We start from the raw sequence: 18,678 nt of genomic DNA on the forward strand, positions 1-18,678 counted from the left end.
GGAAATGGTACAGTTCCTCCTAGTGGCGGTACAGCTGGGCGAGGTTTTGATTGCTCTGAATATAAGGAGGCATATTTGCGTATTCCCATTTGGCCTCTGTACCAGCGTTATCTGTTTTGCAGTGTTGGGTCACCCAATTTCAGGCTCAGCCCTTTGGACTGGCCACGGCTTCCCACACATTTTCCAAAGTGATGGTGGTCATGGCAGCCTTCCTTTGTAAGGAGGGATTTGGATGAACCCGTATCTGAATGACTGGTTGATGAAGGTGGCATCGGAGCGAGAGAGCCGGGAGGCCACCAACAGGTCAGTGATTCTTGCAATCTCTCAGCTGGGTGGTCAATCTTCCAAAGAGTCATCTGGTAACTTCTCAGACGCTGGAGTACCTCCACTTCGACACAAGGCAGGGCCAGATCTTCCTACCAGATCAGCAGAGGGGCAAACTGATGGAGTAGATTCGGAGTCTCCTTGGTGCTCAATGCCCGCCAATGTGGGACTACGTGCAGGTTCTGGGATCCATGACGGCGACCATGAATGAAGTTCCCTGGGCCCAGACACATATTCACCTGCTCTAGCACTTGTTCCTGAGTTGCTGGTCCCCAGTGTCACAGGATTATCAAGTGTGACTCCGCTGGACATTGCAGGTCCAGAACAGTATGCGTTGGTGGCTACAGGACATCAGTCTACAGAGGAGGATGCCTTTGGCATCCCCTGCTGTGCATTTTGGTGGGCACTGATGCTAGTTTGGCAGGATGGGGCGCCCACTGCCTGCAGTGCAGTGCACAAGGCTGCTGGACCTTAGCGGAGGCACAGTAGTTTATCAATTGCTTGGAGCTTGGAGCAGTTCTCAGGACTCTGGAGGCATTCAGTGCCCTGATGGAGGGCAAACCAGTGAGGGTGCTCTCAGACAACACAACATTGGTAGCATACATCAACCACCAGGGAAACGCACACAGTGTTGCATGGTGGCAGAGGCTGAAAGTCTCAGCGAGTGGATGGAGGCCTATCTGCAAATACTATCCGCAGCTCACACGTGGAATGTCTCAATGTGCAGGCAGATTTTCTCAGCAGAACCACCGGTGAATCCAGCAAAATAGGAACTGGGTTAAGTCTCTGTGAGTGGGCAGAGGCCCATCTGCAACTACTATCTGCAGCTCACATCGTGCAACGTCTCAATGTACATACAGTTTTTCTCAGTAGAACAGCCATTGGATCCAGCAGAGTGGGAACTGTCTGGGACGGTTTTCCAGCTCATCACGGCATGTTGTGACACGCCAACAATGGACCTGATGGTGACTTGCTCCAATGCCATAGTAATGAGTCTGTGAATAAAGTGGTACTTTGTACAACAGTACCACTTCCCACTTCCCCCTATCCAATGCCATAGTGGCACAGTTTTTTTCAGTTGTAGAAGGGAGCCGGATTCGAGCTGTTGCACATCTTTCCCCCGTGGCCGTTGATAGGGAGGGTCCTGCATCATATCTGTCTACATCTGGGGGTGGTGATTCTGGTGGCTCCCAGATTTGGCTTAGACAGCCATGGTATGCAGATCTGGTTTGGTTGTTGGTGGCAGACCCATTCCTGCTGCTACTCACCTTAGTCCTCCTCCGTCGGGGTTCCATGCTCATGGAGGATCCCTCCTGCTTTGGTCTTACAGCCTGGCTCTTGAGAGGGCAAAATTGAGACGGAAAGGTTATTCGGAGAGGGTTATCATTCTGTTTCAGGCCCGCAAACATTCAAGGTGTGGTTCTCAGCTCAAGGAGCATCGCCTATGGCGGATTCTGGCATTTTTGTAGGAGGGGCTGGAGAAGGGCCTGCCATTCAACTCCCTTTGGGTTCAGGTGGCAGCTCTTGTTTGTTACAGGGGGCGAGTGATGTTCCCGGTGGTGATGGCCTTGGCAAGGAGGGTGTCGAACTGCAAGCATTGTCTTGCTGGGTTCCGTTCCTCCACTTTTTGGAGCCCAGAGTGACCATTCAGACAGTTCCTTCCTTCTTGCTGAAGTTGGTTTCTGCATTTCATCTGAATCCTCAAAAATTTACATCAGGCGTGGATGCTGTTTAAAAATAACCATCCTGGAAGCCCAGGCCAAATATATTCCGTGTATTAAAAAAGTATGGAGGAAGACCAAATGACAGCCAGCATGGTTAAAAAGTGAGGTGAAGGAAGCTATTAGAGCTAAAAAAAAATCTTTCAGTAAATAAACAGTAAGAAGCGGCATAAGGAATGTCAAGTCAAATGGAAACCGCTGATAAGGAAGGCAAAGAGGGACTTTGAAAAAAAGATTGCGTTGGAGGCAAAAACACATAGTAAATTTTTTTAAAGGTATATTAAAAACAAGAAGCAGGCAAAAGAATTGGTTGGAACGCTAGATGACAGAGGGGTAAAAGGGGCAATTGGGGAAGACAAAGCCTTATTGGAGAGATTAAATGAATTCTTTGCTTTGGTCTTCAGCAAGGAAGATTTGGGAGAGATACCTATGCCAGAAATGGTATTCAAAGCTGACGAGTCAGAGAAACTGAATGAAATCTCTATAAACCTAGAGGATGCAATGGGACAATTTGACAAATTGAAGAGTAGCAAATCTCCTGGACCAGATGGTGTTCATTCCAGAGTACTGATAGAATTGAAAAATGAACTTGTGGAACTGTTGTTAGTAATATGTAATTCATCTTTAAAATCAAGTGTGGTGCCAGAAGATTGGAGGGTAGCCCATGTAACGCCAATATTTAAAAAATGTTCCAGAGGGGATCTGGGAAATTATAGACTGGTGAGCCTGACGTCTGTGCTGGGCAAAATGGTAGAGACTATTATAAAGAACAAAATTACAGAGCATATTCAAAAGCATGGATTAATGAGACAAAGCTTTTTAACATATTTATAAATGATCTAGAGATGGGAGTAACTAGTGAGGTAATTAAATTTGCTGACGACACAAAGTTATTCAAAGTTGTTAAATCGCGAGAGGATTGTGAAAAATTGCAGGAGGACCTTACGAGACTGGGAGACTGGGCGTCTAAATGGCAGATGACGTTTAATGTGAGCAAGTGCAAAGTGATGCATGTGGGAAAGAGGAACCTGAACTATAGCTATGTAATGCAAGGTTCCATGGTAGGAGACACCGACTAGGAAATGGATCTCGGCGTTGTTGTTGATGATACATTGAAACCCACTAGTGCTGCTGCAGCTAAAAAAGCAAATAGAATGTTAGGTATTAGGAAAGGAATGGAAAACAAAAGTGAGGACATTATAATGCTTTTGTATTGGTCCATGGTATGACCGCACCTTGAATATTGTGTTCAATTCTGGTCGCTGCATCTCAAAAAAGATATAGTGGAATTAGAAAAGGTACAGAGAAGGGCAACAAAAATGATAATGGGGATGGGACGACTTCCCTATGAGGAAAGGCTGAAGCATCTCGGGCTCTTCAGCTTGGAGTCTATAAAATAATGAATGGAGTGGAACAGGTAGCCGTGAATTGTTTGTTTACTCTTTCCAAAAATACTAGGACCAGGGAGCAGACGATGAAGCTACAAAGTAGTACATTTAAAACGAATCAGAAAAAAAATTTCTTTACTCAACGTGTAATTAAACTCTGGAATTGGTTGCCAGAGAATGTGGTAAAGGTGGTTAGCTTAGCAGGGTTTAAAAAAGGTCTGGACGGCTTCCTAAAGGAAAAGTCCATAGATGATTATTAAATTGACTTTTGGAAGATCCATTGCTCTTTCTGGGATAAGCAGCATAAAATGTATGAACTTTTTCGGGAACTTGCTAGGTATTTGTGACCTGAATTGGCCACTGTTGGAAACAGGATGCTGGGCTTGATGGACCTTTGGTCTGTTCCATTGTGGCAATACTTATGTACTTAGGTTGCCCAGATCTGGGTCCCAACTTAGTTCTTGTTAAGCTCATGAACGTCCCTCACATTAAACTGACAAGATGCTTGGTCCCAGGTGAGCGTATTCTAAAACACAAGTTAATATTTGAAATAATTTGTTTTGAATTCATTTATTCAGCACATCACTGCATGGGAATTTTTGTTTGCAGATTCACTGTTTCCCTTCAGGTAGCAATTTCCTCCTATTACTTAGTGAAACGTCAAGAAGAAAACACTTAAATAGACATTTGTTTCACTCAAGTTGCAGAACAGAGTGAGGGTAAAAAACTGAATACTGTAGATAAGATACATTACATCTTCAAATGGGAGTCATTGAACCACGTCTCCATGATAGCAACAATTTCTAAATCTGCCACTAACTTCAAAGAGCTTGCAAATCATGAACTTTGTTGCTTAGACTGTGAGCATTTCCAGCTATTTTTCAGTGGTAGTCTCATCTTTTGTGTAGTCTCACCTTCTACTGTGTTGCTAAGAAATGAATTACTAAGATTGTTTACATTGCTTTCTTTACTACTGCGGAAGCAGAAGTCAGAAGTCGGCCTCTAATGGGAGGGAGGGAAGAGCAGTGCTGGCATTCTGCTGACAGAATGGTTGGTGGGTCTTGGTTTAGTATGCTTTTATCGCCCTGTAAATAAAATTGTAAAACAGCCATAGTAAAGTGGATCTTTACATGAACTGTAGTAGACTCTGGAAGCGGAACCCCAAAACACATAGGAGCCAGTGTCTGGAGATCTTGCTGAAGATCTTCCTTCCCCACCCCTGTAAAGATGGGGTGGGTTTGACAGCTCTTGATCCCTGGTTCCTTATATTTTGAACTGGCTTTTAGATCCAAAGGTTACCTCTCACAATCCTCTCCCTCCTCCCCAGAGCTCCCCAGTACTGTTCTAAACTAGAGAGTTGCACGGGGACAGAAATGTTACCCATCCCCGCAAGTAATCTCCTTCCCAGCCTGTCTCCTGTACTAAAATAACCTAATTTAACAGTAGGCCATGTTGGTAACTTCCCCTCTCAGTGCGTATTGGGATTTCAATGCTATCAACCATATCCATTAATTTTTAGTGCTATTAAAATTACTAAGCTAGCTTAGAAACACAAGGAAAGGATAGGTAGGCTGGCTGCTTGGCACTACACTTCTGTGGAATTCCCAAGGATCTGGAGGGAGTCCCGTGTACATGGAGGGGATCTCTACAAGATTCCCACTAACCCTGTTCCTGTGCAGCTCTCTATTATAAACCCCTTAATCATCCAGTTGCCCCTCCCCCATGATCATTCTTTTCACAAACCCAACCTAATGTCCTTCTCTTGAAACTGATCATTCTCACAGCTATAGTGACTGAGCCAAAGTTTTTGTAGTCAGAGAATAATTCCTGCTCTTAAGTCAGTATTTGAGTTCTTCTGGGGCTGAAGAATATAACACTTGCTCACTTATCAAGGGACATGTTCTGGCCTAGTTAAATCTTGTGCAGTGTTGGTGACTGGTCTCAATTCATCTATACTTCAAAAATGCTGCTGAAGGCTTTACTTAAGTTGCTGTTCTCTCTGAGGGGAAGAAGGCAGCTGTCTTCACTGTACTGAAAGTGACATCAAAAGCCTGTGGTTAGTTGTTACATTTGTACCCCACATTTTCCCACCTATTTGCAGGCTCAATGTGGCTTACATCCTTTGAGGAGAGAACCTTCCTTTCAAGGAGGTAGTGGGTTCAATGTCATGAGCTGTGTTGGGAGGACAACTGGTTATCTTCATCCCTCATGATGTTGGGCTTCAAAAGCCTGACATAAGGGGAAAGCAGATGATATGTTATAATACAGTAAATGATGGTAGGTACAGATCCGCACAGTCCATTCAATATGCCTGACAAGGTGGTCAGAGCCATACCTGCTGCTCTGTGTGGGCCCCAGTCATCCATGCTTAAAACATTGGTTGTCAAGTCTTCACCATACCAGCCATAAAGGCATCCAAACATGGAGCCTTGGTTATAACTCAACTTGAGGAGTTATGATTTATTGCACTTTACCCAGCTGGGGTTTAGAAGATGTAGTACAGAAACTTTAACCCATTAGTGCCCAGTGTGCCCAACAAATCAATTTGTTCCCATATGGCTTATTATGGGAACATTGGGCACTAATGGGTTAAAGGGGATCCTAATAAGGGAGATAAAGAAATATGAGTATTGGTCAACAGATTATTATATTAGTTTAATATATCAAGCATGTTTGACGTTGTAGATCATCAGGTCTTACTATTTTGAGTTTTATTGGTATTGAGGGAAATGTGTATGACTGGCTGAGGGAATTTCTTGTGAATAGATCTTATAGTGTGAGGATGAAGGAGAAGTTGTAATATATTTGGCCGGCAGTTAGTAGGATTCTTCAGGGGTCACCCCCTTTCGCCAATACTATTTAATGTGTTGATGTCTACATTGTTGTTGTTGTTGTTTTTTTGCCTGGAGGTAGAGGGCATTAACTGCTTTTCATATGATGATATCACAATTTACTCTCCTCTTGATAAGACCAAAGGTGATGTCAGCTTGTTCATTAGTAGTAGTAGTATTGCATTGGTGGAGAGTTGGGTGACCTGTTTACATTTGAAATGAAATGGGGACAAAACAAAGCTTTTAGTTGTAATTGTACCTTACATTGATAGTTCTGGTTTACAATTGAGACTTGATGGCATCCATTTGAAGTTAGAATCGGAATTGAAGGTTCTTGGCATTGTGGTTGACAGGCATTTGTCTCTTGGAAAACTGCTCACAAGCAGTGATTTAAAGTGTAATTGGTGTTTTAAAGACGTTAAGACAAATTCGTCATTGTTTTATTGGGGATAATTTTAGATTGTTGGTGCAATCCTTGGTTTTATCATGGATAGATTACGGTAATGCTTGAATGTTTTCACTTATATACACTGTCAGCTAGCACATTTGCTTATTTCCGATCTGACGAAGAAGGGCAACCTTCGAAAGCTAATCAAGAAATGTATTATGTCCAATAAAAAAGGTATCATCTTATTTTCTTTTCCATGTTTTATTTTGTTTGATTTCTATTGATAACCTTAAGAGTGGATTAACACGGCTACCACACTCCTCTACTTAACACTATTGTACGAAAGACTTCAAATTGTTCAGAATGTAGCAGTCAGGTTGACTTTTTTCCAAACCCAAGTGTGAGAGAGTAATTCCTTCACTTTATGTAGAGTTACACTGATTTCCTGTTGAGGTAAGGGGAATTTATAAATTGTGTACCCTAGTTTTTTTGATATTGTACACGGACTACTTGACTAGACGGATTTTGTTTTCTAATTTTAGGAAGCAAAAGTTGGGGGAAAGTTATTTGAATTTGACATTTTCCTCTCCTAGAAGGTTAGATATAAGGCAATGCATGCAGCTACCTTGCCTTAATTGACAGTGAAATGGTGGAATATAATTCCATTTCAGATATGAAATATTTCTTGTTATAAGATGTTTTGTAAAGCTTTAAAAACATACTTGTTTGAAAGCTATGTATTGGGTAAAATCTGAGGTAGTTATGTATATATTTGTTTGTAATTCCTATTATGTCAAGTACTCTTGTGTGTGAATCGCACTGAACTCTTCTGGATATGTTGCAATTCATATGAAATAAAGTAAAATAAACCATACATCATCCCCAAGATTGCTGACAGTATTCAATTTTCCAGTCAAGGGGTCTTCCCTTCCCCCCAGATTTGCATAGCATCCTCACTCACTGCACATGGCAATAGTGATCTACAACATTGGAAATGCTGAAGCTTCACCTGTCTCTTGCATTTGCGGGACACAGATCATAGCAGTCTGTCCGGCATCGGCCTCAGTTACTCCATTCTGGATTTGACAAATCTTCTTTTACTGTGGTTGACTGCACGTGTGCACCTTACAGGAAACATAGTTCAGTACATGTACCCTTTTATTTGCCAATGTTGTCAGTGACCTACATTACTCATTTAGCTTAATATATAGTGAAATGAATACAGGCAAATTCATGGAAGAGCAGTTATTGTGTTATTTACTACTGCTTCTGTTAGTTATAGTGGGCTCTTTACTGTGGTAATGTATATTTTATAAATAAGCCAGAAAACATGTTTGTATGAGAAATTTTTCAAGTTGGATATAACGTGCCAAAGTGTTTGTATACTATAGATATATACAGTTGTGTGCAAAGGTTATAGGCACCCCTGGTCAGATTGTTATAACGATTCCCTAATGGGCCAATGATCAGAAGCAGGCGCTAGAGGCTGTTAATGCCATACTAGCCCCATGATCAGAGCCCCTGAGTGTGTGAAACAACGCGCTTGCAAGCTCTGAACACAGCTAACATGCAAGTGCATGCAAAACAGGGCTCTTAGCGCAAGTAGCAAAACGTATTCTTTCCCAATGATCAGCGAGCAGCACATCAAACATTGGTGCACTGTCCACAACAAAACCTGTGCCAGCTTGGCGCTGGCTTGAGGGTTTGCAGACCATTGGGGAAGAATGGTGAGCCCTGTCTAGCATGCTAGCAAGCCCCCCATTCCCCCCAGTGCAGCCCCCCCCACAGGACAGGAACTTCAACCCAGACCCCCCTCCAGTGACATGGGGGCTGGAGGTCTGGTGGACCTCCAGTCCCCCTGACACAAGTTCAGGGGGGGCGGGCGATCTGGTGGGTCTCCAGCCCCCCTACCCCCCCCTCAAATGGCCTTGTGGCCCAGTGGACTGCGAGTCAACCCCCCCCCCCTGACTTAGTGGTCTAGCGGTCCTCTTTCCCACCCCCCTACATTCGTTGGAGGAGGGAGGTGTCCGCCTTCCTCTTCCATTGGTGGAAAGAATTAAAAAGCAAGAATAGGCTCTTAAGTAGCTTCATGAAACTGCCAAAGGAGATGCTAAATATTGACTAGAAAGGTGCATTAACTTAAGCACCTTCAGTGTTCACTGTTTTCTTGTTTTGAATCTGCAAAAAAATTGCAAGTCTTATGCATTAAAACTGCAGAAAGATAGAGGTGATGTTGACTTCTGTTTACTGAGGGATTCATTGGATCATAAAATTTGATCAGGGTTTTTTAACTTCTGCATACAACTGAGAGCCATCTTTCAATATTGCATTAATCAGTATAAGGGATCTATGTGCTAAAAAGCCTTTTTCCTCATTAAGGGCCACATGTGCAAAGCATGTTCCCATAGATACAAGCAGGCCGATATTCAAACGAGTTAACTGGGCAGAAACGGCTGCCGACCAGTTAACTCGCTTGGTTGTGGCTATCCTGTCACTTTCAGCGGCACTTAACAAGTCATCCTCGTAGAATGACCAGTTAGCACCAAACTTGAAGTCAGCAATATTGGGGGTGTTCTGGGGACGGAGTCCAGTTAGATCCCGATATTCAGACCTAACCGGGTAGATTTAGTTCAAAAATAGGACCGCATATATAGCTGTCCTATCTATATGCTCTAACCCTTGGCTGGTTAAGTCTGAATATTAACTTTAACAGGCGTAAGCCGGCTTTAAAAAAAAAAAAAAAAAAAAAAAGAAAGAAAGAAAAATAAATTCAGTGCCGAAGCCTGCACAGGGCTCGCATTGAATTTCTGGTTTTAGTGCTGACAGCGGACAAAACAACGCTGTCCACTGCTGACTGAATATTGGCTGGAAAATTATTAGATATTTCTTACTTGTCTTATACACTTTTAGACAAGTAATAATCCAACATGAGTAAAGCTTCTTGTGTTGGGGAGAGGGAGAGATAAGCTAACTACTGAGCTACTACTGAAAAAAAGGTGTGAGCAAAAAAAAATCTAAATAAATATACCTTTAATTAGGTAACTTCGTGTGAAAAGTAAGCCAGCTGTGGTTTTCTCCGTTTCCATAGTTTCATTATAAAACCAAAAAGTGCTAACTGTAACCAGTATTGCATAATCACTTAGTATTACAGGAGATTGGAGTGTATCCTGGTATGTTCTGTATTTGAAAATAATTTGATATTTTTTAAATATTTCAGCTTAACGTAATTTTTTCAACTGAATGTGTTTGTTTTTTCTGTCTGTTTGGGCTTTTGTATTCCGAAATCAACACTAAATTCTCTTTTCTGACAGGTATCGTTTATTTCTCTTCCTTATCTCCATAGTAATGTGCTTTGTTGTGACCAAGTCCTTGCTGCTGACCTGCTGTTTGCCCATCTTGCTAGTGGGCTTGAGGTACTACTACAGTAGAAAAGTTATCCTCAGCTATCTCGAGTATGCGCTACACACGGACATGTCTGATATTGAACAATATTACATGAGACCGCCAGGTGAGTATAACCCCTCCCCCACTGAAGGAAAATACACCAAAAACTCTCCCTCCATCAACACTGGCCGGTAGTTCTTCGTGTCAACACATGAAAAAAATAAAAATAAAAATACATTCAATTTAGGAAACGCGAAAGGGCTGTGTATGCTGAAGCACTATAGGGTTTGGAATCCACACAGTTGTACAGTGGCATCTCTGGTTCAAGAAAAGGCTTTGCGTGTTTGGCATGTTGGAAGAACATGGCATAGGACTGGTAGGTATATATGTATACATATATATATACGTTTTCTTTTGGTTGAGGTAAATGGTTAAATAAGAGATGACTGTCCTTGAAAGGTTGTCATGAGGATCTCAACACATGCATACACGAGGCTTTGTCTGTTGTGTTTTTTTTTTTTACATTTGAATAATGTTTTTCATACTAGTTTAATGCAGTCGCACAACTTTACTCTGCTGAACATACCTCTCAACACATTAAAGAGATTTTAGAACATTTTAAAGTGATTGTTTTGTTGTTGAAATTACAATGTATTTCATTTTAAACAGTTAAAAAAAATCAGTGCTACTACAAAAAAAGGCATTTTAATACCAGTTATATAATGGGGTTCTAGAATAAACAATTTGACGGCATTTCCTGCTGCAGTTTTTCAAACTGGAGTCCAGGTGTGGGTTGTTTTTTTTTTCTTAACATGACTTCCTTTTGCAGGATACCTGTGGATATATGGGAGAACTTGCAATGGAATTTATATATGTTAAGGGAAACAAGAATTATCACTTATGAACATAATTTTGTGCTACAGGACTTGTGTATATAAATTGCATTCTCTGAGGACAAACAGGCCACGTTGATCTCACATATATGTGATATCATTTATAGAGCCCGGTGCGGAAACGCTGACTAGCGTACTTTCACTTTGTTTAAAGCAACACTCCCACCACTTATGTGGCAATGGCCATGATTTAGGTGCTCAGAGAAGGTGTCTGGGGATGAGGTGGGAGAAGGAGTGACAGAAGTGGTCTGATGCTGGTGCATGATGCTAGAACTGGGGAATAGAGAAGGAGAGATCAGAGCTATCAGACTGCGGTTGGGGATGGGGGTGTGAGAAGGGGTCTGAGCCCTGACAAGGAGCAGATAGGGTTTGGGAGCTGATGCAGAGGCTGGAAGATGGAGGAGAAGGGCAGATACTGTGTGGGGGATGGGGAGAAGCAAAGGTCTATACAGGAAAAGGTGGAGGGGCAGAGGGATGGGTGGTGGGGGTTAAGGTAGAGGAAAGATAGAGTAAACATTGGAGAAGGAGGTAGGTGGATGGAGAAAGAAGTATGAGAAGAGGCAGGGGTAAAAGAGACAGAGTTGTGAAAGGGAAGGGGTCATATCTTTGAAGGAGTTGAGAAAAGGTGGAAATAAAGAAAGTTAAAGGGGAAATGGGAGCATAAATAAAGGGATAAGACATAAAGGGACTGAAGTTGAAGAGGGGATGAGTGATAGGGAAGAAACTGGAGGTTGGTGAGGGGTAAGAGGCAGAGAAAATAAGTTGGGGAGGCAATGAATACAGAAAATGGAAATAGGCAACTTGAAAGTGGGTGAAATACTGGAAATAGAAGACAAGAAAGAATAAGACAGGTAGGAATGGGAGAACTAGGGAGGTAAGTGCAAGAAGTAAAAAGCTGGTAAATAGGGGAATGACAGAGACTTAAGATGGGGGGGGGGGGGGGGGGGGGAATACAATTTAGCTACCTGTAAGTAAAAAAAAAAAAAAAAAAGCAGATGAGAGAAATGGAGAAAATAAATGACAAGAATTCAGAGGTAGATATAAGATTAGAGAAGAAGATAGACAGTGCAAAGCAGAAAATGGAAATTAAATCCTGAAAAAGGACTTAAAAGAACACCAACAAGAGGGATGTAGTAAGGACAGACCAGGCCAGACGACAAAGGTAGAAAAAATGTGATTCTCACCATTTAGAGAAATGAGTTGTCGGTTTTGAAAATGTAGATCTCTTTTATTTTGTACAGAAGGAAATGCATTTTTGTTTCTCTTTTCTTAGTTTCCCACTGCTCATAATCTGGTTTCTGGGTTTTCAATTTCATTTTGTCTAGGTATTTTTCTAATCTGTAATCTCTCTCGCTCTTTTTTTTTTATTTTTTTTAGGCGATGATGTATGTTTTCCTTTTGTAATCACAGAGAAGGATTATTTTAACATGATTCTGTTTGGGTGTTCTTTTTCCAATTGGAGGTATTCTGGTGTTATAGAATATTTGCAGTGCAGACTTTCATAGGTGTGGGGTTAGTACAGTTTGAGGGGGTCTTTTACTAAGGCATGCTCTTGTTTTTGGCGCATGCTAAAATTGTAGGCGTACTAAATGTTAGAGACACCAATTCATTCCTATGGGCGTCTAGCGAGCCCAGAATTTTAGCATGCGCTAAAAACGCAAGCACGCCTTAGTAAAAGACTCCCTGAGTGTTTATTTGCAAGGTTTTGTGTTAGTTCTCAGTGTTGGTTGTGGAGGAGTTTGTTTCTTTCATTCATGTGACACCAGAGTTTGAACAAAATGTTTTTGTAATTGTATTTGCTCTGTGCCTGTTGCTGCAAATTTATTGGTTGATTTGGGAATGCTCCATGTAATTACTCTATGGGGACAATTCTATAGCTGGGCACCACAATTTGGGTGTACTAAAGCATCAATTCTATAACATCTGTGCACCAAGATCCTGCTACAGAATACTAGCCTAAGTCTGCATTGATGCAGCTAAATGTAGATGTGTGTAAATTATAGAATAGTGCTTTAGCACATACATACATACATACATACATACATGCACATTATATGTGTGTAAATGTTAGTATTCTATAACATATGTCCACAAATGGTGCCTGACTGTAGCACTCTGTTATAGAATTAAGGTGTATGTGATTTTAAAAAATTGAATAAATTTAAACTGGTGTGGGAACTGAAGGTGAAACTGGGGGCAGAGCTTGGATCCCCCCCAAACAAAAATGCATTCTGCTGCTCAGAGGAGGGGAGAGGGAAGGTGCTAGATGGTGGGGGAGGGTGTTGTTGGTTGGGAGGAGAAAGTAGAGAGAGGAGATGCTGGATGGGTAGGGGGCACCGACTAATAAGTCGCAGGGGAGCACCAGAAACCCAAGCATTGGCTGTGGTCCAGAGGCTCAAAAAGAAATTTTGGAGTCGGATCCAAATTGTCAGCATTGGTATTGACCTCAGCATCTTCACCAGCATCAGAAGCGTCGGTCCCAATGGCTAACAGACCATGAAGGGCATAATCGAACGCCCATCTCCATGGGCGTCTATCTCCGAGAACGGGTACGTGAAGGGGCGGGACGTATTTTCAAAAACAAAAAATGGGCGTCCATCTTTTTTTTTTCGATAATACGGTTTGTGCCCAGCAAATGCATCGGATTTGTGCGGATTTGAGCTGGGCGGTTTAGTTTTTCAGCAATAATGGAAACCGAAGGCGCCCAGCTCAAAAACGAACAAATCCAAGGCATTGGGTTGTGGGAGGGGCCAGGATTCGTAGTGCACTGGTCCCCCTCACATGCCAGGACACCAACCGGGCACCCTAGGGGGCACTTGTAACAATTAAATAAAACATTAAAATACCTCCCCAAGTCCATAGCTCCCTTCCCTTGGATGCTGAGCCCCCCCAAATCCCCCCCAAAACCCACTGCCCACAACTCTACACCATTACCATAGCACTTATGGCTGAAGGAGGGCACCTAGATGTGGGTTTTGGGGGCGGTTTGGAGCACTCCCATTTACCACCACAAGTGTAACAGGTAGGGGGGGTGGGCCTGGGTCCACCTGGGTGAAGTCCACTGCACCCACTAACAACTGCTCCAGGGACCTGCATACTGCTGTGAAGGAGCTGGGTATGGCATTTGAGGCTGGCATACAGGCTGGAAAAAAAAGTTAAAGTTTTTTTTTTTTTTTTTTTTTTTTTGGTGGGAGGGGGTTAGTGACCACTGGGGGAGTCAGGGGTGGTCATCCCCAATTCCCTCCGGTGGTCATTTAGGGCACTTTTTTGGGACTTGTTCGTGGAAAAAAAAGGGTCCAAAAAAAGTGACCCAAATTCTTTTTTTCAATTATCGGCCGGGGACGCCCATCTCTCCTCGGCCGATAAACACGCCCCAGTCTCGCCTCCGACACTCCCTCGTCAACTTTGCCCATTTCCGCGACAGATTGTAGTTGAAGATGCCCACAATCGGCTTTCGATTATACCGATTTGGGCGCCTTTGCGAGATGGGCGCCCATCTCCCGAGTTGGGTCGAAATATGGGCGCCCATCAATTTTGAAAATAAGGCCGCATGTCTGACACTGGGCGTGAGCGTGTATTGAGTGGATCTCCACCTGCCTTGGCACTGGCCAGAGCCCCTGGGACCAGTCAGCATCAGACCCAACACCAAGGAGGCATGTGTATTAGAGGTCATTCTCATTGGGACTGAGGGACAGTGACACTTGGCATCAGATGAAGGCCAAAAACCACAAACATTGGTCTCCCTTGATGCATGGTGCCGGGAGCTCCAGGGTATCAAAGACCTGAGGAGCGTCGGCACTGAGAGGCGTGCTCCCCCTCTATTGAAGAGGTGCCTTAGGTCCAGTGTCCAGGTAGCCAGGACTTAGTCTTCACCACAGCACTGACTACTCTGCAGGCTGTCTCTGAATCAATGTCTCAGCCTTTACCTATGTTGGCCCTCAAACGGATCTGGCATATGCTCCATGAGCACTTGGCAGGGCTTCAAGTGCAGAGTCCATTGGCATCGAGGGCGCTTGCGCCAGCCATGGCTCTACCTCTACTTACCTCGCAGAATTCTCAGCCTGTGGTGCAGTCACTGACACTGGTTCCACATGGGGCGTCAGTGTTGACACCTGCCTATGTGGGTACTCCCTCTTTCATCTGTGGAGGAAGCTTCGCTGGAGTCTAGGAGCAAACCTGCATCTCGGTGCCATTCCAGGCATGGATATGGTTCCACTAGTCTGAGGCAAGCATGGACTCAGCTCTCCCATGCGGATTATTTTGCTGATTCTGATGATCCATGGTACTTCTCAGAGGAGAAGTCCTATGGAATTCCATCAGACCTATCTCCTTCTGAGGAAGCGTAAATCTTCATCTGAGTCTCTCCTTCCTTACTTTTAAGGAGATGGTGGCTGCTCTCCTTATTAAATTAGAAGTAGAAGATGAGCCCAGGGCTGAGGTGTTCAAGGTTCTGGACTACAACTCTCCTCCTAGGGAGGCTGTGAATTGTCTCTCTTCACTTGAACGTCACTCAGGATCCTGTAAAAAATTGGGAGCACCTCGGTCTGTCCTGGTTTTGCCCAAAAAGATTCACACCAGGTATTAGATTCAAAATGCACCTGGATTTGATAAGCCACGGTTGCTTCATCATTCCTTGGTGGTTGAATCTACGCTTAAGTGAGCCAGGGTCTCCAGGGACTTTGCCTTGGCTCCTCCAGGCAGGGAGGCTTGGACATTGAATTTGTTTGGGTGTAAGATGTACCAGGCCTTGATGTACACTCCTCACCCTTCTCAACCTGTTCATCCCCAGCGTGCTCATTCTCATCAACAGCATGCACAAAAGGCCGAACTGGTTTCCCAGTCAAAGCAGGGCAAGCGTTTGGCTGGCTTCAGGAGGACATAGCTGCCATCAAAGTGACCATCTCAGATGACCTTACAGCAGGAGGGGGGAGGGGCTGAGATTTTTTTTTTCCAATAAGAAAGGTGGCCCCTTGTAACTTCCGACTGCTGGGTGCTTCAGATAGTCTCTCGGTTACGCTTTGCATTGGTGAAACACCACCAAATTGCCCACCAAGAGAGACTTAGCTCTCCACACAAGGAGGTAATTTTATAGGAACTCTCCACCCTGAAGGCCCATGAGATCAAACCCATTCCACCAGGGGAAGAAGGGGAAGGGATTCTATTCCAGTTACTTCCTTATGCAAAAAGACGAGGGGGGGGGGGGGCATGGGTCCTAGCCTAGATGTAAGGGCCCTGAACAAATACCTGGTCAAAAATGTTCAGGATGGTTTCCCTAGGCTCCCTTCTCCCCATGGTTCAGGAACATGACTGGCTATGTGCTCTGGACTTAAAGGATTCCTATACTCACACACATCCCAGTACTTCTAGGCCATAGGAAGTATTTTTGATTTCAGGTGGGACACAACACTACCAGTACTGCTGTTTGGCCTCTTGTCAGCGCCCAGGGTGTTCACCAAGTGTCTAGCAGTAGTTGCAGTGTCACTATGCAGACTGGGAGTCCATGTTTTTCCCTACCTGGATAATTGGTTGGTGAAGAGAACATTGAAGGAGGGTATTTAGTCTATGAGGAGAACTATTAGAGTGCTGGAGCTACTAGGGTTCGTTATTAACTACCCCAAGTCCCATCTACCACCAGTTCAACAATTGGAGTTCATAGGGACCCTGCTAGACATGGTTTAAGTGCAAGTCTGTCCCTCCAGCATGGGCGCACACCCTTGTTGCCATTGCCACCCAGGTTCACAGCAGGCAGCAGGTCATGGCTTGGCAGATGTTGAGGTGGTTGGGTCACATGTCCTCTACTATGCATGTCACTCTCATGGCACATCGCCTTATGATATGTGCCCAGTTGACCCTAGCTTCTCTGTGGTCTCAATCCACAGGGAACTTAGCATCATTCAAGTAATGCCAGAGCTGGCTCAATCCCTCCTTCAGTGGACAATTTTGATCCAATTTGACCTTGGGACTACCATTCCAAATTCCTCATCCCCCAGAAGGTGCTGATGGATGCATTCAACCAGGAGTGGGGAATTCATCTAGATGGGTTTCATACTCAAGGTCCATGATCAGCCCAGGAAACAGGTTTACATATCAACCTCCTGGAGCTCAGGGCAATTTGGAATGCTGTAAAGGCTTTCAGAGATCAGTTGCTGAATCAAATTGTCCTCATCCAAACAATCAGGTTGTGATGTATTACGCCAACAAGCAGGAGGGGTACATAAGAACATGAGTAGCCATACTGGGTCAGACCAATGGTCCATCTAGCCTAATATCCTGTTTCCAACAGTGGCCAAGCCAGGTCACAAGTACCTGGCAGAGATCCAAATCAAGGCAACATTCCATGCTACAAATCCCAGGGCAAGCAGTTGCTTCCCCATGTCTGTCTCAATAGCAGACTATGGACTTTTCCTCCAGGGACTTGTCTAAACCTTTTTTTAAACACAGACATGCTAACCGCTGTTACACGTCCTCCGGCAAAGTGTTCCAGAGCTTAACTATTCATTGAGTGAAAAATGTTTGCTCCTATTTGTTTTAAAAGTATTTCTATGTAATTTCCTTGAGTGTCCCCTGGTCTTTGTACTTTTTGAAAATTTGATTCACTTTTACCCATTCTGCACCACTCAGGATTTTGTAGACCTTAAGCATATTTCCTCTCATCCATCTCTTTTCCAAGCTGAAGAGCCCTAACCACTTTAGCCCTTCCTCATATGAGAGGAGTTCCATCCCTTTTATCATTTTGGTCGCTCTTCTTTGACCCTTTTCTAATTCTGCTGCATCTTTTTTGAGATACGGTGACCAGAACTGAATGCAATACTCAAGGTGCGGTCACACCATGGAGCAATACAGAGTCATTATAGTATTTTCAGTCTTATTCACAATCCCTTTCCTAATAGCTCTTAGCATCCTGTTTGTTTTTTTGGCCTCTGCTGCACACTGAGCAGAAGATTTCAGCGTATTATCTACAACGATACCTAGATCTTTTTCTTGAGTGCTGACCCCCAAAGTGGACCCTAGCATCAGGTAACTATGATTCGGTCTTCCTGCAATGTTTCACAGTCTGCATGTGTTTTAACAACTGAATAGTTTTGTGTCATCTGCAAATTTAATAGAATCCTACCCTCGGTGCGAGTGATCTCTCGGCATGAGCGTTGCCCGCAAGAGTTTCTGAGAGTGGGGCACTCCCTTGGTTAATCTCTTTGCCACTTGTTAAAATTCACAAAGTCCCTCATTACTGCTCCAGGCTCAGGTGATATGACGGACATCCAATGCTAGTCTTTCTGTACACATCCTCCCATTCCTCTTGTAGGGAAGACTTTTGCTGAAACTCGAGCAAGACTGGGGAACTATGGTCCTGATCGCCCCATATTGATCCAGGCAGATATCGTTCCCACTTCTTCTGGAGTTATCTTCTGAAGAAGCAAGGAGTTTGGACTGTGTTCTGCCCCTTTTCACACAAAATGACAGATATCTTCTGCATCCCACAAGGTCTCTGGCTGTCATGGCCTGGATGTTGAGAGCGTAGAATTCTCCTGGAGAGTGCCTCTAAGGTTTTGCAGGCTTCAGGAAAGATTCTACAAAGAGGTGTTATAATTTTCGAATGGAGGAGGTTTGCAGTCTGGTGTGAGAGCAGGGCCCTAGATCCTCTTTCTTGCCCTACATAGAACCTGCTAGTATACCTTCTACACCTCAGAGTCTGGTCTCAAGACCAACTCTGTAGGAGTTCACCTTACTGCTATTAGTGCTTATAGTCGT

The 18,678-nt window shown here is 43.8% G+C and overlaps 1 protein-coding gene across 1 annotated transcript in view; it reads left to right on the top strand.

Annotated features, from left to right (window-relative positions):
• Nucleotides 1–18,678, top strand: part of NAT8L (N-acetyltransferase 8 like) — a 69,238-nt gene that overhangs the window by 12,225 nt on the left and 38,335 nt on the right. The window contains exon 2 of the mRNA XM_030192577.1: nt 9,996–10,160. Coding sequence (XP_030048437.1) covers nt 9,996–10,160 — 165 coding nt within the window. The remainder of the gene's footprint in view (nt 1–9,995; nt 10,161–18,678) is intronic.

The sequence above is a fragment of the Microcaecilia unicolor genome, chromosome 2 (assembly GCF_901765095.1).
Source record: "Microcaecilia unicolor chromosome 2, aMicUni1.1, whole genome shotgun sequence".
Classification (NCBI taxonomy): domain Eukaryota; kingdom Metazoa; phylum Chordata; class Amphibia; order Gymnophiona; family Siphonopidae; genus Microcaecilia; species Microcaecilia unicolor.